The sequence below is a fragment of the Schistosoma haematobium genome, chromosome 2 (assembly GCF_000699445.3).
Source record: "Schistosoma haematobium chromosome 2, whole genome shotgun sequence".
NCBI lineage: Eukaryota > Metazoa > Platyhelminthes > Trematoda > Strigeidida > Schistosomatidae > Schistosoma > Schistosoma haematobium.
This window is the reverse complement of record NC_067197.1, coordinates 6,308,037-6,331,316: the sequence shown is the minus strand read 5'-3', so window position 1 is coordinate 6,331,316 and position 23,280 is coordinate 6,308,037. Positions and strand designations below refer to the sequence as shown.

Genomic DNA, 23,280 nt, shown 5'->3' with positions numbered 1-23,280 from the left:
GCTTGTGTCAATTGTGCAGACAAGATTTTTGTTTACCAACAAACGGGCGTGCATAGTGTACAGTGCCCTCTTTGTATTTATCTACGGGTGTGAAACAATCTATGAAAGTGAAGCACAAACATATGTTGCAAATACTTTGTCATAGGCCTCTAAAGAATTGGTCGAGTACCACGAAATAACCGAATGAACAGTATTGAAGTTAGGCATAGAGTACTAGCCAAAGATTAGTTAATGAGACTGTGAATCACCATCTGCAGATAGGGTTCGGACACGTATATTCCACTTCATGTATAAGTGAGCTTTCCAAATCCTTACTGTACCACAAGATAGTCTTATTCAGACAACAACTTTGATGGTTAGCTCCTTACAGTCTCAATTGTCCACGGCTTGTTATTTCCATATTAGTACAATCATTAAAATATTTGGATGCTGAATAGCTTCTATCGCACCCATAGAAATCAAATTCGATGAATGGAGATTCGGTGATCTACAGATTTCTCATTTCATCTTCCCATATTTATCTTTGGAATCTTACTTGTTGAATTATCCAAGAGGATAATTACGACGGTCCACTCATAGTAGCAGTTGATAAGGTTAAGAAAGTAAACCATATATGATATAAGTAGTCCATACTGACCAAACCATAGACTAAAATCATTCTGCTAGCAAGAACGTAATTGTTACCTGAAACTTTATTAAAACCCGAAAACCCACTACACAGCTTACCTTCATTAACCATTATAACCTGAACTGATGATAAATTAATGTTAAATTTATCATAGGCCTCATCTTTTAATTCATCAAATGTTAGTTTTCCAGACTTATGTTTCAATTGACCAGAAATCTTCGAAATGGATTCTTTTGCATCAGTTTTTCCGGTAGAATCATTTTTATTTTTATCATTTGATGAAGCCTGATCTCGTACTGTTTTGCACACTGGTGGAACTGATGTACGACTTGAATTAACCGTAAAACTTCCAAGATCTACCAACAACAGACGGCAATCACTGTAAATAGTAAAAGTTAAAAATTACGTACACATTAGTAAATTGAAAAACAAATACCAGGTGAATAGAAGACTGTACTAGCAACTGTATTAACTGTTAACTAACTCCTTCAATAATTAAAAAACATAAACACAAATCAGGGGAAGCCGTGACCAGTAGAGTATACTATTCACCAAAGACAATGGAAGATGGTCATGCAATATCGCAGACTGATTAGTTAGGCTTATACACAATGAGGGTTTATTGGTCTAAAGTTTAAATGCTCATGCGCGAGACCAAAGGTTTTGAGTTGTATATCCATGTGAGCAGTCCTATACTAAGACGAAACGGCCGTTCAGTGTTTTCATGTTTTTGATCGTTCTCTAACTTAGATCGATTCGTGATCTCAATAAAATAAACAGAAGTGTTCTTCAACCATCAAGTTCAGACATAACAATACATGTGATTGACACTTATTTCTGAAGCAGTACGTGAATTTCATACATCATGATCCTTTGATTAATTTAAATTAAGAGAACAAGATTTGCACAATGACATGAATTCACTATACTTTAAGGCTTATTACCAGCTGCAAGATTTTTATTACACACCATAATCAGTGAAGTTTGGCTCGGAACGACATAAGAAACAATAGGGAACAAAAAATTTAACATAACAGCTTAGATTCATATGTTAAAGGTGAAATCATAAAAAGGGAAGGGATTAAAAGTGTAAGTGATAATAAAGAGACTATAAATAAAACCAAATTGTTATCAAATAAGCGATAACCAAGGCACCTAGCTGAGAAAAATTCACGTTAATTACTAATTACATCACATATATTGTATTATTAACATCATTATATATATATATATATATATATATATATATATATATATATATATATATATATAGTTAGTACTTAATGAACAGGATATATGTTTTTCATGTCTCAGAAATAATCACAGATCCATAAAATCCCTTAATGAATCGTCTAACAAAGTAATTAGTTGATATGCTTTGGACAACACCTGGCAGTCCGATAATCTAATTATATAACACAATGTTACACATTGAATAAACAATTTCGCTACTATTTCACTTGATACAAAATTTAAAAACTTTAACACGGAGATTTTGTTACAATGAAACAAAAAATGACTGAATAACTTACCAAGAATTCACAGTAAACAACAGATGTAAGTGGAAATTGCAACTAGATTTTATTTTTTATAGTCACTAAACAAAATTGCTTTATTATTTATTTAAGATTCGAAGCTGAACACAAAATCAGAAACGAAACCATCCAGTAAATATAGTTATTTATGATTTGCTTAAGTATATGAGTGGAACAAATTAGGGTGTGACAATTCTAGGTCTAACCTTTTATGACCTCTTCCTTCCGTTCTGAAAACGCAGCATCACTGAAGATGTTGGTCATCTGAGGGAAACACCTTACTGCTGTCACACTACTGTCCAGCCAGCGATACGATTTTACCCCAGAACCTAGAGTTGCTGTTCATAATCTTACAGTTCCCTAACCGATTAGTGTGGCATGGTAGGCCCTAGAGGAATAATTATTCCATATAATATACCTCGATTGTGTTATCACAGTAGGCAAGCCCAGACACAACTTCAAGGTGCCAGCTACGGTCAGGAAATATATAAACGCTCCGTATGGCTTAATTATTGATATGTATAATTATAAATAGAGTTGAGGAAAAATCAGTATTAAGTAAAAGGTAAACTTGGAATTCACCTTCTGTATATCCCAGAATCTGGTAATATAAAATAACTTGGTTTAATGTCAATATGAACATCTGTATAAGATCGATTAGTGGTCAGATGTTTCAGACCACTCGTAGTCACTTCTTTAACTTCTTCGAAAGATGACAGCACTGTATTAGATAACCTAATAAAATAAAGTTTTGAAAAAGAAAACATGAGAGAAAGTAGTAGGAAAAGTTAGAATATTTCAATAAGTCTTTAACATACCTGACTTAAATCTATTGATTACGGCTGTAAGGGATGGTTTAACTACACGGTGAGAGCTTTCGAAGCTATTTTCCTACGGTTATATATATATATATATTGCATTTTTACTGAGTACTTTGTTTTTACTACTTTCTTATTACCCTAGTTCTAAGCTTTTATTTGAACCATAATTTGTTGCTACAACATCTTCCAATCATAAACTAGGGCCAATTATTTGTGTACCCAGTACTTAGTTTTCCGTGTGAATACCGTTACTCAATTGATCTGCTGAGTGATCTGAACTTGTATGTATATAAATAAATGTCTTAAATATAATAATGATCTTGGACCGGTGAACATTGGTCTTGCATTCTTCCTCTTCGTTCGGGACAACTTAGTATTGGGCTAACCGTCAGGCATTGAGTATCAGTCTTCCAATTCCTTGCTGAGTATTGGTTGTTTAGTGTCGTCTACGCGTATTGGTTGGTTGTACGACGTAATAATGACATATCATTTACAAGAGCTATGGTAACCTACGTTTTCTTAGATTTCATCTAGAAAGTACTCTTTAAGTACGAAGTCAAGTGTTATTGTATGGAATATAATCACTTAATAAACATACTGACCGCATAAAAGCAGAAAAACGAACCACTGATATGTCCACCTATACTGCAAAGTGGTTTATGAGTTGAACAGTCAATAACTGCAATTGATCCATATAAATATCCAGAAGCTGGACCTTCAGCGGCTCAGTAATATTGTTAACTCCTGTAAAATAATTCTGACAGGTAGCCTAGGGTATCCGGGTGATTACTGAATTGAATAACTCGTTTATTATAATTATTTAAATAAATAATACCAATACAGATGTGGTCAACAAATGTATAACGTGATCGAAAACTACCCTGCTCCTAACGAGTCAATCTTCCACAGATTGTGTACAAAATGCAAAGTATAGTTAGAACCATTAGTTTGGACTCTATCAAAAGTAGACCTACCGCGAAAGTTGTTTCATAGGTTACATAGATTTTTAATAAATATGGGGACGATAGTCACTTCATTTCATGATGTTGGAACACGGTTTCCTAAAAATTTCAAAGCAACATAGTCAACTCCTTGACCAGAAGTAAGCCAGTATCCTACATTAAGCTATCACTTTACTTGCGTGGAGCATACTTTATCGATCCCCAGTAATACTAGGAAGTATGCGTATTAAAGGAACCGGAAATAAATCCTAATCTAGGTCAATGGTCATGAAAAACAATAAGAGTTGTACAGATGAATTTGACGATTTTCGGCACATAAAACAACTTACTCTTGTAGATAAACATCTTTTGGTGGAGTAAAGAAATGAACAATCCTATTGATAGTTTCAGCATCGTAAACTATTTGCAATGCATCAGCTTGAATTGAAATACATTGATCAGCTTTGCGATCAAGAGGATTCTTTTCAAAGTCAATACAGAGTAGATGACTGGGCTTCGATGTAGTACCGGCTTGGTTATTGCCATTGGATAGTAACTGATTTACATGACTTGTTATCAGAACAGGCTTGATTGAAGATTTAGCAAGACAAGATTCTTTTAATGTTGGCTGAGCACCTAAAGCTTCAAGACTATCCAATCGTAATGAGACACTAGAATGATAAATTAAGTAAGTATAATTCCTAAGTGTGAATATAAGGTCAAATTAAAGCATACGCAGTATAATACACTCAAATCACCATTTGGAAAAGAGTTCAACATCGAAATAAAAAGGTGAATACCAATACTTCTACTGCATACACGAATCTTATTCTCCGCTGCTGAAGGATCAGGTTTCGACAAATAACTCGAAGTTTTAGACTCCGCTCCACATAATTTGATTTGGACAGTTGATTAATATTACTGTTACACTTAAAAGTGTGGCACAACGTCAAATACATCAAACTATTTGTGATAAACGACTTATATTATTACCACTTCTATTACTAACAAATCAACTGTGTTTTTACACATGATAAGTGTAGAACAGTCAGTTTATCCTGTCTTAATTTACATTTTGTTTAGTCTGAAGGTAGATTGAATTACTATAGTGATAAATAACTTTTGTCACTATTAACTGTATAAATTGGTAGATCGGATTACAGGTAAAAAAAGAGTAAAATATGAATTCACTTACTTAAGTACAACCTTTTAGATTGTAATTAAGTTGTATTATTTTAATTTAGAACAGAAGTGTCGGTGTGAAATCTTAGGTTACTGATTAGATACAATTTTACTATGGTGCGAATACACCGTAAAAAACCCAAAAGACACCAGTTTCCACATGCCAATGGGACAATGGATACCATTTAATAATATTAATGGTGTCTTAGCCGATATCAACCAGTTACTGTCATAATCAACGTAGTCTGGCCCAAATGTGCCTTAGCCAAAGTTCCCACGCCACAATAGATGAGATAGAATTAACCAGATGAATAGTTAGAAAGTCGAAATAAAAGTTGTAGCAACGATAGTGAGAAATATTAAACAATGAGAAGGAATCTAAAAGAAGGTTATGTACGAATGAAAACTGGAACTCAAGATCTAAAGGGAGATAACACAATGAATCGGCATTATTGTGACGAATTTTGAGTTATGTAGTTACTCGTTTCTAACCGCTCTCATATTAAAATAGAATCTTAATCCAGCAAATTACAGCATTACTAAAAATAACAAAAACATTTTATTGTTCTTCAAATCAAAGATACAAATTAATTTAGGAATGTGATATAGCGAGCTAATCAAAAGTGGCCAAGCGAGGTTTCTTGATGACAATTAGGAACGACATGATGACAAATGCATATCATTGACTAAGAAGTTGATTGACTTTATATATGAAAATTTAGGCATATTGTTCGGTTGCTCAATAGACATTCCCTTCTACTCTTTTCTCGACCAAGTAGTCAGATTGAGTGGTGAACGCGTAGGACGTTGTGTATCGGCAACACGTCTGGGACACTGCACACCATAAAAGAATGTAAAATAAAAGTATGAAGGGGTTATCACTTCCCGGTTGTCCACACGGTGGAAGAGTTTATCTGAAGGTACTTGAAAAAGAAATTGGGTTAGAGTTGGTCTGAGTGACCTGAGCGTGACCGCAGTGCCCAAGGGACAACTGCTTGAGGTCGGTCACACACGACCCTTTTATGAGTATTTTTCGTGTTAGCTCCGTACTTATTGGAACCTTATCACCGGAGACGAAAATCCTTGGGATAAGGCGAGGTGTGTGTTTTTAGGGTCGACCTTTCCTAATCCCACCCCTCCTTGTAGGAAGGCAGCATCGCTGCAGATGCTGGTTGTCTGAAGGAAACACATTACTGCTGTCACACCTCTGTACAGTCAGCAGTACTACTTCGCCCTCAGACCTTGGGTTTGCTGCTTTTAGTCTTACCGCCCTTCAACCGACCTGTCTGTCATAGTAGGACCTTAAGAAACGACTGTTCCAGCCAGTATAGCCCGATTGGTTCATCGCGATAGACAAGCCCGACCACTACGTCAAGGTAGTAGCAACGGTCGGGTAAATTTCTAGCATAGTATAATCAATAAGTTACTTTATTACAAACAGTTAACACATTCCATATCAATGTGTTTTACGTCACTTACGCTAAAGCTTGGTCACCTGCACGTTGTTTAACATCGGCGGTGAGTTTATTCACGGAGAATTTCAGCACATTAGGATCACTGAGAGAATAAGAATATAAAAAAACAACAAAGTATTCTAAAGATATTACGAAATAAGATGCGTTAATAATAATAATAATAATAATAATAATAATAATAATAATAATAATAATAATAATAATAATTTAGATTAAAATGATCTTCAAACCAGCCATGTTCCTTCATTTTAGCATCTTATACTTTTATAATTGATTAGAAGCTCGAATGAAATCCCATTTTTAAAAAAGATATTTCGAAAAAAGACTCAATAAAAACTTCTCACTTTCAGTAGAAACTAATTTGATTGTAAAAATGAATATTCGCTTATAATAGTTATTAAAGCGAGTGAACAGATTAGATAAAAAGTATTGAGATAACTAGGGTGGGCATAATTTCGCTTACGAGACCGATCATGAAATACTAAACAAGTCGATTCAAGAAGACAGAAACGCCGACTAACAAACTGAACAGGTAATTAGAAATCTGAAACGATTATTCGCAGATGAAAAGTATTCAACTGAGACAGTACAACTAAATTACTCATTAGATATTGTATAAGCAAAGCTAAGGCGAATATTGAAAATAACACCCGAGATCATAGCTTTTTTTTTAGAAATTTTATACCTTAAATGGTTAATAAGACAACATATTAAAACAGAAAACATACATAATTGACTTTAAAAAGTGAGAAAATTATATTTACCTTAATTTATCATCTAGAAGTACTAAACTAAGTTGTCTTAAAGTAACAGCGATAGAAGATGATACATAACTTATTGGGAAATTAATTGCAGAACCAGAAACACCTGACGCAGCTGACTCTGAATAATCAATAACAGCAAATAAATGTGCCTTTTCTTCTGATGTCATTTCAGTTTCCAAACGTTTCATTAAATCACCTTCTGACGAACTTTCCACATCATCTGATCCAACGGCAGAACCACGTGAAAACCAACTAAACCAACCACCACTCTTTGAATTAGCTTTTTGATCCTGTTTCTGTTTAGAAGCATTAAACTGTAAAGTTGTGAACAAAGAAAATATGAAAGGAAAAAAGATGATTATTAAAAATTACCACAGATCATTTGCATCGGTTGAATAGAACTAAATTGACCAATGTCTTTTTTTAGTTTTCATTAGTTTGAAAAGTAAAACTTCATGCCAACGATTTTTAATAATTAGTTTTTAAAAGATCATTTATTATACACGTAACAACGAGCTGCCCATCAATTCAGGTTTGAATATCAACAATGAAAAAATGAAGAGCCATAAAAAAACATGCCACCATGAGTAATTTTCCATGTGGCTTTGGTTGATCAATCCAGAGTACGTCACTTTATTTTGAAGTATAAGCTGATGACGTTGGTTAGTAAGCTAATGAAAGCTTCATGATAAAAACCATCCAACATACACAACAAAATATCTCCAAAACGCTTCATTAAATTATGTCATATTGACGGTTTAAGTAAATAAACGCTTATGCACTATAATAAAAGTTGAAATTAACTCGTTTGTAATCATAAATTAGTTGACAAATTTCAGTTATTTTAATATGGAAAACTATGAATGACAGTTTAGTTTTAAAAGAAAGACAGAAAACAAAAGGGGAATACCGTCAACTCTGTAAGTTAAAGGAGCATAACCATAAAAATATTTAATATGGGATCAGTTTATGCACAAAATTATTCGGTATCGTATAAAGTACAATAGGAGGGAAAAATGTTCACATAAAAAGGAATATTTCAAGACAACAAACAATAACAACGACAATTACAAATTTAGATTCGCCATAGGGTTTTTTTTACCTCCGTACTGTATGCTACCGAAAATCTGACGAAAATACACGAGTGATTGTTGTACATCATGCAGTTATTAAAAAAAGTATACCTCTAATAACTTTGTAACGTTTTTATTACTGTGAAAAATTATACCAGTAAATTACTGAATATTAAAAACTTTATGTATATACTGGTGTTCCAGGCAAGGTTTAGTAATATTTTTTCGTTATTATTTCTTCTCAATACACTTTGGCTATGTACATTATTATAGCCAAGATATGTTAAAAGTAAATGGTTAATTAATGTTAGGCAGTATCTTTTATAAATTACATTAAATCTAACCCATCGGGGCATGATAAAGTGTAGATAACATCCAAATTAATTAAATTAAACTGTTACACGATAAAAACATAGTGGGTGTCGAAGCCTAGACTTAGGGGGACCTTAAATTTAAGTAGCAACAGTCTAACAACAAAAATATCTCTGATTCTTCAGTAGAAAGTAAACCGTCACTTTGGATTTATAATACACTTTAAACATGAAGGTTTTAAAATTCATTGGTTAGTTTAAGTTAATCAGTCCGTCAAAAACAACGTATATCCTTGGATAAAAGAATACCGACATAAGTTCATAAATCATACCAGCACATTGAGACTAGATTTTCAAAGTGGACGACAAACATATTGAAGTAGTAGTGGTACTGATGATAGTAAAAAATATGGTTCGATAATAAGAAATGAAGGGAATGAGAAGTATGAAATAATATCGAAACTGTATGAGAAGATAAATAATACATGCATCTGTATCACTACGTCCAATTTCAAGGCATGTCACCTGAGATCTTCGATTAATTAAACGGTTAGTGTCAAGATATGCGATGTTTGAATAACAACTAGATCCCGTTCAAACAACCATCAGAAATAAAGTACTAGGTATATTTTGAAGTGCCTTATCGAAAAGAATTGTGAACAACGCTGTATTTTGAATTCATCAAACCAAGTGCAATGACTGGTATTTTTAGACTTGATCAACACCCCAGGACATGTTTATTATTAAAACCTGACAAAGAATTAAATAAATTTATATTTGTAATAAGTGTCTGCCTTAAATCAACATGTCATGAAAATAGACAGATAATTGTCAAGAAGACTTAGTTAATAAAAATCTGCAATGTTACAAATACCACAACATTAACAAGTAATACAAAATATGTTTATACATCTAAATATATTAATGATATAAGTGCAAAAGATTACTACTAACTTAAGTTAAACTTTTGTAACATCTGAATATAAATCTCACAACTCTTTATTCATAAGTTATCAGGAAGAAAACAAATTAACATAATTATACAATCAACTAAAGTACAACGATAAGCATAAACACCACTGGTACTAAATCACAATATCCTTTGATGATACGACAAATAATAGATGCGACGCCGAACATACCTTCTTAAAACGTGGTTTCCGCTTTTTTACTTTCTTTTCGGAATACTTTGTTTGATTAAGGGAAAATACGAATTAGAAAACAATATGCGACAGATAAAATACTATAATCTACATATAAATGAGAGCAGATTATTTCCGTATAGTAAAGTCGAACTTCATTTTTTAAAATACAAGTCACATGCTTGTGTAATATTCAGTAAAGGTGAATTACGTAAAAACTCGTTAACTTTCGAACAGTAAACAAGGTTACATTGATGTTAAGTGCTTAGTGCTAGGTTATTCATCTAAAAAAACGGGGTGTGAGCACTCAGTAAGAGTCTACTAAAATAGAATGAATGGAACACCATGTTAGTTAACAGTCGATGGTTATGAAAACTATCCGACAACGATAGGCAACTTCAACCGCTATCATTTAATTCGCCATCGATTTATCCATACGTATCAAATCCGTATAAAGGTCATAGAAACATGCTAAGCTTATAAAATCATTTAAAGATGTATACCTGAAGTTCAGCTTGTTGTCGACATAATACAATATTGAAAACATCCAGAAACTCTTCATATGCCTAAAATGAAAAGTGAGAAAGGGAAAAAAACTAGTTATCAAATAAAATGTCCTATGACTTTGGTCACCAAAATTATATTACGATGCAAATTTATTGAGGATGATTCACATCTCGAAATGATTAAATATTCAAAGTTCAAATACACTTTTTTAGCGCCGTTGCATTTTTTGGGTTGGATAGTTTAATGGTTTAAAAAATGGAGGACCTATGACCACAGTCCAAAAATGAGAAGCGAAATCGTGCAATGTTAGCAACTCTATCAATTGATTTACACTTACAAATAACTTGTGAAATGACAAAGCTGACCTATACTATTAGTACAAGAAAGTACAGTTGAACGTTTTAACACAACAGTGTGGACGCTTAGTGGTTAAAGTACTCATTTTAAAACTAATAGGCCTCAAATTCTAAAACCTGTTCAATTAATGAAGTCTCAGTAGGAAAGTAGCATCACTAGCCTTAAAAAAACTGATGTTCAAACGCGAGGATATAATTAGCAAACGAGTTACATTAATTACATCGAATAATGAACTGAATTATTGTATTCTTACTACTGCTGTACACCCTCAAATTTGTAAAAATTGGTCAGAAAGTATGATAAATTCACTTGATGAAAAGGCAATTAAAAATATATCAATTTCAGAGATAAAATAGGGTCAGCTTTTTGAGCGATTTTTACCTCTAAATTAGCTAACTGAGCCTGACTGAGTTTATCTCCATACAGCTTTTTTCTCCAGATTGCAATATACTCTCTCGATATTTTTCTATGTTTTGATATATGTTCCCATGACCACATGAGACGTCTACGGCGAACAGACTCCTCCAAAACAGCGTTGTATGCAAACTGCCACCTATATTTGATGAAAGCAATAATTTCATTCACACTTAAGAGTAATCTTATGAAGACATAAATTAATGTGATCTATGAAAATTCCAGTTTTTCAACACTATCACCCTAAATTTAATAGGAACATTTTTAGTGGTAATAAAAAAGTATTACGAAACTGACAAGTAACCTGTATACCTAGATCCCAGCAATGGGCATGATATTAATTTTGCGCTGATAGCCAGAAAACGTTAGATACACAAACTCTAAAACCTACATAACTATTGCTGAGTACAGGTTTATTTACTTAATATGGAGACATTGTGAGGACTGAAGATGTGAAGTTGAAGTAAATAGAAACGAGTTCGGAAGTGAAACTAAATTCCCAGTTTTTTAAACAAGTAGCCGGAAGCGCCAACTGAAACTGCTGGCTTTCGTCAAAGCCCCCTTCTTTTTCCCAGTTTTGGATTATTTAAAAATCCATAGCTTTTAACGACTTGCCAGCGGAGATGTTAAGAGCCCTACTCATTATTCGGTCTTAATATGCAATATCTAGCTAACGACGGCAAAAATTTAGGTACTACTTGTCGTTTTCGGAATCTTGTTTCGAAATTTATGTTGGGATCTAGTTCCACAAATATACGCTGTTTTTAACACCTATATACAGAATTCAACTGCAATTGTTCGCTTAATCACGCTTATTAAGTTTAATAAACATGAACGGTTCATTTATTATGTCTGGTAATCCTATGGTGAGATTATATATATATATATATATATATATATATATATATATATATATATATATATATATATATATATATATATATAGGATTAAAAATTATAAGAGGAACTTAGATGAAGAGTTCATTTACCAAACCAACAGGCAAAACCCACCAGACTTTGCAATTCTGTGAAATCGGCGTCAACGGTCTGTATTTACGGTATTTCCCCTGGGTTACTATTCTGTCCTGAGCTTCCAAAAAACAAGTAATATCATGGTATTGAGAAAGGCTAAAACACAATTCTATTTCGGCAAAGTTAATAACCAAGTCCATCTGTGGTATAGAGTAATTTGTCTCCTCTGGTCTTGTGTGAATATGAAGCATTGCCGTGGACGAAATCGGTTTTACCACTGAAAATGAATATAAAATTGTTACGAAACGTACAGTAATGAAAGCCTGTGTTAAGATTATCTGGGCTGGCGATTGAGTTGCGCATAACACTCTAGAAAACACTCTACAAGAACTGACTGACATACCCGAAGAGGAACTTTTGCTTTTTCTGCAAACTTCGTAGACATTGGGTTCCAATACACACCAAGACTTGTAAGTTTTACAAACTGTAAGGTTATTAGTTATTTATTGCACAAACTTTAATGAATTGACGAATGGACTCATCCTTGATAAAAATAGGCTTCTGGTTAATATCGCACGTCTAAAAGGATGTGTAAGCCAACATATATTTTACCTGAAATGTTAGTTCACTTAAGGTTAGACCAAGAGAGAAAGTACGATTTGGGATACTAAAACTATCTTCATATCGTATATGAATATCTTTGATGGAAATTTGTAGATTTTTGATGACTTGTGCTGCCAACTTTTCACCAAAAGAATCTGCTTTGGAGTCATCTGAGGGAGTTTGAATGGTTAATTTAATTTTAAAATACTACTCGAATTCTTAGGTTTCAAACGAGCCGTCTCCAAACTAACTAGCTCCTTTTGTTTCAATTCTTTGGCGTAGCGCTTTTCTTTCGCTTCGTCATATTTCATAGCTGAAGAAATATTCTACTTCAGGGTGTGGTCTTACCTATGTTTGGGACAATGAGAACATAAAGCCCCGTTAACTCAGCAATAGTAGGTTCCGTGAACAGATTTTTAAAGGGTATTTTGAGAGTTAAGGAACCTAAAAGTAGATGCAGTAATTTTTGCTTACTTATGTGACCTTGCAAGACTTTGACTGGTAAATCCAAATCATCGAAAGCATTAGCTTTGATGTCCAAGTTGTCAAGCTGAGCATTTCCTGAATTGAATTAATTAGACAAAACTAAACCCACCTCCAAGAAGACCAATTTTTAGTTGAGATGAATTCAGTGCTTCTATATATGAGCCTAAGTACCTATTGATAAGTTCTACAACAATCGACTCGAAAACCATCCTTCCGAGTAAATAAGATTTAGCGGCTTGACCTAGACCTTGAGTTCAAACGGTTCAAATGGCTCTGGACGGAACAGAATAAGCTGTTGCTTAACTGGCTTCCGTATCTATTGATAGTTAGTAACGGGTGCTTCCAGGTAAGAAACTAAGTATATTTAATGATTAAAAAGAAAAATAATGGTAAATTATAAGATTGGGCTGCTGCAAACGATTTGAATATTCCTGTGGATGTGATTTTCATAGATCTAAGCAAGGCCTTCGATAAGGTTTCCCACTCTGGTCTTAAATTCAAACTGGAACGTTTTGGAATCCATTATACAGTCGTGGATTGGATAAGTAACTTTCTCCATGACAGGAGACAAAGGGTAAGGGTTAATGGGGCTCTCTCCTCGTGGGTACCTGTAAAAAGTGGGGTTCCCAAAGGTACAATCCTTGGTCCTCTTCTCTTTTTACTATATGTAAATGAATCGCCAACTGTAGCAATATCATCCGTCCTTCTCTTCGCTGATGACATAAAGATTTGGAGACCCATACATAGTATGTCGAATAGAATAGTATTACAGGACGATCTTAGCTCATTGGTGGCATGGTTAGACAGGTGGTCACTAGAAGTAAATCCTAATAAGAGTGTAGTGATGCAGTTAAATAACTCTGATGAATCGTATGACTATACACTACGTGGATTCGTGCTACCCAAAGCAAGAAACTATAAAGACTTAGGAGTTATATTAAGCAATGATCTCAAAACGACTAGTCACTGTAAGGCTGCTGCTGAAAAAGGCTATAGGGTATTATGGTCTATTCGTAGGTCTTTTCAGTATTTAGATGATGAAATGTTTGGATTACTATACCCGATTTATGTGCGACCACATTTAGAATACGGGATTCAAGCAGCGTGTCCTTGTTTCAAGTATGAAGCAGATATGCTGGAAGGAGTCCAAAGACGAGGTACTAAGATGGTACAAGGTCTATCTGGCCCATCTTATGAAGACAGACTGAGACACCTTAACTTATTTCCGTTATCTTACCGTAGAATACAGGGTGATCAAATATTAGCTTGTCGTATACTGAACGATGACCTTGGTATTAACATGTCTTATCCGTTGCTTCCGTCTAGGACCGACCACTTGAGAGGACATTCGAAGAAAGTTCAAAAACCGAGATCAAATCGCTTACGTCTGGATTTCCGTTTCTCGCACCGAGTAGTGAATTACTGGAATTCTCCACCGGAACACGTAATATCAGCACCTTCTGTTAACATTTTCAAAACGAGATCGGACCTCCACAATATTACAAACTGCAAGGATTAATATAGGTCGATAGACCTCTTATCCTTATTACTGAAGACTGAAGACTATAACGAACTACTGTCCTTAGTCTTCAGTAATAATGATTAGAGGTATATCGACCTCTATAAATTCTTACAATTTGTACTACTGTGGAGGTCCAGTCTCGCTTCCAATGTATCAACAGAAGTTGGTAATATTACTTGTTCTGGTAGGGGATTCCAGTGATTCACTACTCCGGGATGCGACGGTGGTCTTACTTTTGCTTGTATCTACTTTACCAATCATTAGCAGCATGTAAATGCTCCTGTGTAATATGTCTGTTTAAATATCAAACACTCGTAAGTATAGCCACAAGGCAACACGAACGCATATCTGTTTGTAATTTATACATTGATATAAGCGAGACAAGATTAACTATAAATTCATCTTTCTGTTTAATCACTGTCAATTATCCTCCGTCAAAAAATATATATTAAAGTTTCACTTACTTGACCACTACCTGACTAATTTCCAATTGCTGAGTCCCATGGCTAAACAGAGGATACGAATGATAGAAATTTACGGTGAGTTTGAAACATAAATATCCTGCAATCTTAGACCACGTTTAGACTGTTCGTCAGGAAATGATACGTATTTCGTCTGAATTAATTTTCGATTTATGCAAATTCAGTCTACAACTCTGTGTTAATCCAAGAATTTAATCAACGATACCTCGTATATAATTCAGATTCAAACTGCTGTTTACTTCAAATCTTCATTACTTGGAAGCGAGAGTAACCCAGGTGAGTTTCATAACTGCATTAGATCATTTCGTACTATATTTATGATGTCTATTAGCATTTCGTAGTTTCTGTCACGTGGAATAGTTATGTATTCTGTCACTGCCGTCAAGTTTTAGTCGAAATCATGTATATTTATGACTCGATAATGACATGCTGTGGTAAAACATAATGTATGTACACGAGCAGTCCTAGTCCATGCCCTAACTAGACACTTTGTCGTACGTAATATGTCGCACAACGCTAGGTAATTAGCTCTTTGCATCAGTCTTTTACGAAATGGTCACCTTACCTGAAACCTCTAAACTTTAGTGACATTGGTGGTTACTATGTAGAATTATGGTCTACTATGATATTAGTGCTGCTTTACTAATAGACCTAATCCTAAAATTGTAGATTTGTCATGATATAACTGCCTAATCTATAAGATCTCACGCGGAAGTCACATCAGCGTCTACACCAACTCACTGTATCGTAACAATTACCAATACATGATGAGGGAAAGGCTTAAGCTAGAGAAAGAACAATATATTTAATATGAATAAAAGATATAAGGTGACATTCAGCAGGGGCCACGCCTGCATGGCCGAGTCATGCTATCCATTCAACTCAAATTAATTCAACTCCTTCTTCCTGCCCTCATCATCGTTGGGTTATTCTCCGCGTTAAATGTTGAATGTCTATATCCTATATCGTCTCATGTTAGGGCACAATGCCACTACAACCATTTTAATTAATGTTTATCATACTCTTTATATTTGCTGTTATATCACATGGGACATCATGTCTCGACTTCGTTATTACACAACAGTCATTTTAATTCCGTTTCTGGTTTATTTACATGCATTACGGTTTGGAAAATATCTAAACGACCTAAAAAATTCTCCACGTAACCCACCATAGTCTTCGTATATGCTTTTATTCACATCCTACTGTTACGCTAATAATACCTGAACGAACGTTCAGTGCGACTCTCATTATTCGTAAATGGTTCAAACGGTTTTGGACGGAATAGAAGAAGCTTTCGTTAAACTGGCTTCCGTGTTTATTAGCAGTGGATTACCGGTACCTCCAGGCAGAAAACTAGGTATATTAAAGATAATAGAGGAAAAGAAGAAATTGGTAAATCATAATAAGATGTTATTCTTAGTCCTTAAGAATAGGTCAAGTTTCCTCTTAAAGGACTCCTGAGAAGTAGCTTGAACTAATTCAGCCGGCAGCGAATCACGGCATTGGACAACTTTTAAGGAGTAGAGTCAGGCTTACAGTCCGTTCTGCAGTGTTGTGTCTCCGATTTCTAAGCTAAGCTTAAGTAGGCGTTTAAGGAGATGTCCATAAGTGTTAAGGCTACTGTATGCCACTAGAGGGAAAGGCCACTGGTCAGTTCGCTGCTTTGAAAATTGGGGTGGTGTGAGCCAGTTTTCAAATTTCCGGTAGTTTGCCTCGGCTTAGCGAGTGTGAGAAAGACCTGTGCAGTTGCAGATGAAGCTTTCCTCAATATAGTTAGTGTGGGTCGGTTGAAATATCCGAGAGTATTGTTCAGCCAAAAGGTTAGCGACGTCACCGTCGTTATTGGTTGGGTCATCAGGACTTAACAGTTGGGAAACTCCAGTTCTGGCTTGTCGAAGAGAGGCTGCATAACAGAATAAGCTTATCGGATTGGAGGCAAATTTGTCGATAAGCTGTGTCTGGAACTGAAGCCCGTCCTTTCTTATAGCATTTGCGCATATGTTTCTTATATGTTTGTATTGCCTGTACACGCTGTTGTTGTCAGTTCGTTTGTATTCTGTTCAACAGTGCCTTTTACGGCTTAGCAGACAAAGAGTGCGGTTATTGATGGTTGTAGGTTGCTTGTAGATTTTGGGGACCGTTTGAGGAGCTGACTGCTTTGTAGCACATAGGGGTGTGTGCAGTAAGAAATACCAATGAGCATCCACATCAGGTTGAGGGTGAACATTCCTACCCATCTGTTGTAGATAGTTCTGTAAAGCTGACACATTCAAACGTTCAGTGGGATGTCTTAGCTCAACTTTGCTGATGAAACTGAAGGCTATGACGGCGTGATTGCTTCTCCCCATGGTAGCCAGAATTGAGAGGTTGTCAGCCAGGAATTGTTCGTTTGTAAATACCCATTCTAAGCGCGACGGCATCTGACTGTCGAGTTGCCGACTTCATATTTTCGAATAATCTCAGATCTTCAGTGAGGTTTAAGAACCGAGCTTCAACTGAATTTTCACCTCCAATATACGTATGTTCCACGAAATTGACTTCAAGAAGATTGAGGTCCCATAGAATCAGGATATGAGTGAATCCGACGCCACCACAACCCGACTAGGCACCCCGGAGTGGTAGACAATCTTACTGAGCAACATACAGACTCGTCAAGATTGATAAACTCTTGGCTGTGAATTTGGTGTACCTCCAGGCAGGATCGTAATCATAAGGCTACTCCACCCTCAATTCCTGTTGTTCTGTCGTTGCGAAACAAGGACATCCCAGGTATTCCTAGCTCCTGGTTCTTAAACTGAGAAGATATCCACGTTTAATATACTCCTACCAGATGAGCATAATTAGCATTGCTGAGATCACGTAGTTCATCCATTTTATTTGGTAAACTCAAGGCGTTCATGTATAAGCAGTTTATGCTTTCGATTTGAAAGGCTTGATCTTCTCCTTCCTGTTTTTCTGTATGAGCCTTATGTGAATGGACAGGTAGCCTACCTATACAAGGTTTTCCGAGTTGACAATCCCTGTATTTTACACGTTTTTTCATGATCAATACATTCCACAAACGGAATGGTCAGCCCTAACTTGCCTTTGTGCTTGTTCCTGGCGTCATATGGCCTATCCGGGTGCATATGGATTCCAGTTGGCAACCAGCGCCTATTGGCATAAAATGCTTCCAGAGTTGCAGCCACCATGTGGGAGGATGGAACAGTTATCCTCATTAGCTAAAGTTTAGAACCCTCGTCCTTCTTGGCTAATCTCGTCACATGTTGAGTCAGTATGTTTTTGAGCCTCAAGGTTTGCTTCATGAAGTTCCATTCCTTAATATCAGAGTTCGTTTGACTAGGGTCCGTGATTTCCGATACACCTTGCATAATGATGTTTCTTCCGCGGAAAAACTCGCGAGATTCTTTAGGGACGTCCTGGATGAGATTACACTCAGAATACGGTATGTCGGGCAGTATTCTTACGTTCCCATCGGACTTCAGTATATGACTAGCTAGCTGAACATCATCTACATTGGTTGAATTCTTTAGTGATACACGAAGTAGCCTCGGGTGATTTTGATGCTTAGATTCCTTTTTCCCGGATGAGCCGTGTGACCGTCAAAGGCTCTATTCTAGGAAGTTCAAGTTTCTTGTTCTATTCACCCCAGAGCATCATGTCATTTTTGTACTGCAAACTGAGAGGAAGGTTAGGGTTGTTTTTGAGGATCATGATTATGAGAGAGTCATCACGAACCGTTAATGTTTTCTCAGGTTTTCCGGTGCGTTCATGTTCAGCGCCTTGTTGTTTAGAGGTCGAAGCACGTTTCTGAATCCTAGGCACTGTGATGACCGGACTGACATTCTTGGGGGTAGACTGTGCAACCAAATCACCAGTTGATTTCCGCACAACACTTGAGATGTTCAGCTTGGATGGTGACGCCTGGTTCTTTCTAGCTCTGTTAACGTGAGTCCAATCACCTACAGATTTTTGGGGAACCACCGTTGCAATCAAGGACCCTGTGTTACGTCCAAGTTTTTGCTCGTTCCTTTTATTGAAGTACGGTATTTCGATCTATTTTCAATTCACGAACCCAAATTAACAACAGAACCAAATTCCAATTACATACCAAAGTTTATTCGCGATTCACAAATAGTCGACCCAAATTTCGTTCTAACAACAATAATTATAACAATTACAAAACAAACCTTCAATTTTGTAGGTTCCCGGAGCAAAAACTCCCAAATACCAAACCAATGACAAATAGAAACCAAAATGTCCGAAAAGAATGATATGAACAAACAAGTTCATAGGTTAAGTATAACAAATACATCCAAAAACACAGTAACATTATTGATGTGTTGCGGGAGAACTGAAGACATTGGGCTGATAAAAATTTTTACTTTGAATATTAATAATTCGCTGTGTTTATGGATGTAATTGTTTTATTGAACTCTTGAACATGCTTGTTTATATCACTATCTTCGGACATTTTGGTGCTCTTTTTTCTTTGGTTTGTTATTTGGGAGTTTTTGCTCCGGGAACCTACAAAATTGAAGGTTTGTTTTGTAATTGTTATAATTATTGTTGTTAGAACGAAATTTGGGTCGACTATTTGTGAATCGCGAATAAATTGGGTATTTAAATTGGAATTTGGTTCCGTTGTTAATTTGGGCTCGTAATTTGCAAGTAGATCGAAAGTCCGTACTTCAATAAAGGGAACGAGCAAAACTTAGGCGTAACAGATGTACAATAAAAAGATTTTAATCAGCCAAGTGTTCACAGTTCTCCCGTAACACCCTGTGCTGCGAGACCCGAGTTTGCTGAGGGAGTCGAGTACCGTCGACGCAATGATGGTGCTGAGTTTCAACACGTCTTCACTAGTGCTAGTGCATGCTCCATCGATGGCATACCTGTCAATATCCCTATTCTTGTTTTCTTTGAACGCCCTTGTTTGTCTACCCGTCTTATGACTGTCATTTTCCAAGTTTGCTGACAACTTACTCCGCAGACCTGTAACAAGACAATGATGTTACTCAGTAAAACTACAGCATCCGTGCTCCACGTAACACATACTTACTTATGATCCGACTTTCTGAGTCTGTTGCAAGCAGTTGCTATGAGATCTGTGCACTCTTCATGGAACCAACCTTTGCAGTTTTCGCATTGCATGACAGATATAACAGCTAAACGGCATCCAGGTTGTTCGCATGAATTTTTCATGACTATATTGACGTAAACTGTGTTGTAGATACTAGCAAAAGACTAAGACCGTAAAAAATACACTAAAACACACACTGAAAACGGACAAAATGGATAAAAACGGATGATATACACTGAACTAGACTTCACATGAAAAACTACGAAAACCGAATAGTGAGCTGAGGCAAAACTGCAGTTAACTATTAAATTGGGTGAAACTCAGAAATGGTTCTTTTGTTGAGTAAGGACACAGCAAAAATTTGAGGAATGGAAATCACGTTAGGACTAAACTTCCTGTTCGGAAAGCGCGCGCTGGGCATCCATTCTCGTAAGAACGATGTTATTTCAATACGACGTTATAACGTATCCGAACTATTGTAGCTATTCAACTTCGACGTCCTAATTTATTTTGTGAAGCATTATCTCCTCGTGGCTGTTTTCTAACAGATGATTTCGGTACATCGATCGGCTGTTCAACTAGTCGACGAATAAAAACCTGTCCAGTTCAATTGGTGGTCCGACGACATTATCATTCGCGCGAATCATCAATTTACGCAGTCGAGCGAATCTCCTGCAAACTGAAAACGACATTGTCGCCTCTATGTCAAAACTGACAACTTTTTTCACTGTTATCATTGACATGAGTCAAGAGAGACACTCTTGGTTTCTTATGTTCCTTTCGATTTGTTTCTGTTCGCTTATCTGACAAACACAAAGCAATCACTATTTATCATCTTTTAGAGACTTTTTCGTGTCTATAGGTAACCCTCGTGCTATTGATAGAAGAAACCAGACAAGTAGTGAATAGGTCTTTATTTCGATCTTAGCACAGTCACAGTGGAGCGTGGGATTATCTGTTCAGACAAACAAAGGTTCTCAACATTCAAGATAATAGGGAATATAACGCTTATAAAAAATAAGGAAGTGAATGAATACTTGAACGATACTGTTTTGGCATATACTTGGTTATTTGGGGTCAACTCTTAACCAACCAACCTAAGCTGTTACATTAGCTTCCCCCTAGAATCGACTTCCGTAGGAACGTCGGTTCGATTAACCTATCTATCGAAAACACCTTGGTTCTATTTCTCATCCCAAGGGAAAATTATCAACTCCCTCACTATTTGACTTACAATCAGTGACGACTGACGCTGTCAATGATAGTCCATGGATGTCTCTTCTTTACTAGCTTGTCATCTTATTTTATAGCATGTGATTTCTTCTACAACTATCGACGACGGTCTGCTGCGTGCTTTCAAGAGAAAGTGTGAGAATGTGGAATAAGAATATCTGAGGAAGTGCCGCGAGCGGGCTACCCAACACCATGTTGGTGAGGTACGATTTTTCCGTGCTCAGACCGGCTATCAGGTGTTTACTCACCTGCCTCTTGAGTCGCCCTCAAGTAAAAAGTAAAGAAGAATCTACTTCAAAGGTAATGGTGAAAACCAATCACACCTGAAGAACTGCTCCACTGCCTGCATAAAATAATAAGATACAAAATGGAAATACATAAATGTAATTGATAGTTGTTCGGTTCCATGTAAGTGCTTGGTCTCCAGAACGGATTGGTATTCTGGAAGAGAATAGACATAGTGTAGATATCTTGTGCACGAAAAACCATGAAAACAAAAAAAATACTCTTTTGTAATGCATATATGTAAAGGGGTCAACTTGCTAGAAGTTGGACTCTTTAACAAAATCGATCAAACGCGTGACCTTGAGGCTGTGACGACCGCGTTTTACAACTAGGTGCGTAACCAAGGGTGTATCAGAATACTCCACGAAAAGGAAAGGAATATACGGTTAAGAAGCAAAAAAAATTGTGTAGAGTATGCGGATCAAGTACAATTGTGTCAAATACTCTTTTCTTGTTTGATCTAGGTATGCATGATATATTGAAGCAATATATCGTCAATTCATCCAAGTAACGAATTGGTTTGCACCTCAGAAGTGTGTAAGTCCTATTACTCATTAGTATTATGAGTGATTAATTGGTGTAAGGAAATATTGAAGTCACTTTCTCCGTGGTCTGATGTGGCTTAACGGCTAAGCACGCGGTCTAGCATTCAGGAGGGCAGAGGTTCGAGTGCGTGTGGAGCCTGCGTTTTTGTTCACCAGGCCCACCTTCATTACGATGTTTGTTGCCCGTAAGTCGCGCACATATGAGAGAAAAAATGACAAGAGGACAGATTGATATATCAAAGTGCCATATTGGAAAAGTATAAGTTCTTTGTTTACATTAATATTATCACTATAGAAAAAAAACTACAAGTTTAGTAAATTTCCATTTTACGTTATATTTAAACTAACGAATATATATATATATATATCAGTTATTGACATAAAATGTCTTTTTTATAACGACAATGTTAAGTTCCAGGACTTTGTATGGGCCACTAATAATAATTGGTTTAACGTTAGCATAGTCGTGATATTCATATTGTCAGTTCAATGTTATGATTACTAAACAGTTCCCTTATAAGTTGTTTAAAATTAGGTATGTGGAATCAATGCGGCTGACATAGTAACCTTACAGTAACGCACTGTACTATATCTTCACGGTTATTGATTCTTAAATGTCAGAAATTAAAAAAAAATCTGAATATTGCCAATAAAGATGGGTTATATGATCACACTAAAAAGCATGCTGCAGGGAAACTGGTTAAGTCATTACGTAAATTTCCTAAACATAAAAAAAATGATGAGAACTTTAATAAGTACTTGACTATGGTTTAATCCAAAATGTTTTGTCTAGAAAACTACTTATTAATGGTAGTATTAATCGTATCAAGCTACTAAACATATCCTCAACCGAAAACTTCTAGAAGTAGTTCATATGGTATATATGTATAGCCAGTCTACGTGAAAAATGTATATA

At 35.8% G+C, this 23,280-nt stretch overlaps 1 protein-coding gene across 1 annotated transcript in view; it reads right to left on the bottom strand.

Annotated features, from left to right (window-relative positions):
- Positions 1-13,420, bottom strand: part of VPS13A (Vacuolar protein sorting-associated protein 13A) — a gene marked incomplete at its 5' end in the record, with an annotated part of 134,599 nt that extends 121,179 nt beyond the window's left edge. The window contains 16 exons of the mRNA XM_051219127.1: positions 727-1,007; positions 2,746-2,898; positions 4,276-4,596; positions 6,587-6,664; positions 7,347-7,660; positions 10,376-10,438; positions 11,118-11,289; positions 12,162-12,399; positions 12,434-12,491; positions 12,526-12,555; positions 12,639-12,701; positions 12,735-12,895; positions 12,937-13,038; positions 13,074-13,169; positions 13,209-13,286; positions 13,321-13,420. Coding sequence (XP_051067354.1) covers positions 727-1,007; positions 2,746-2,898; positions 4,276-4,596; positions 6,587-6,664; positions 7,347-7,660; positions 10,376-10,438; positions 11,118-11,289; positions 12,162-12,399; positions 12,434-12,491; positions 12,526-12,555; positions 12,639-12,701; positions 12,735-12,895; positions 12,937-13,038; positions 13,074-13,169; positions 13,209-13,286; positions 13,321-13,420 — 2,308 coding nt within the window. The remainder of the gene's footprint in view (positions 1-726; positions 1,008-2,745; positions 2,899-4,275; positions 4,597-6,586; positions 6,665-7,346; positions 7,661-10,375; positions 10,439-11,117; positions 11,290-12,161; positions 12,400-12,433; positions 12,492-12,525; positions 12,556-12,638; positions 12,702-12,734; positions 12,896-12,936; positions 13,039-13,073; positions 13,170-13,208; positions 13,287-13,320) is intronic.
- Positions 13,421-23,280: the final 9,860 nt, after the last annotated feature.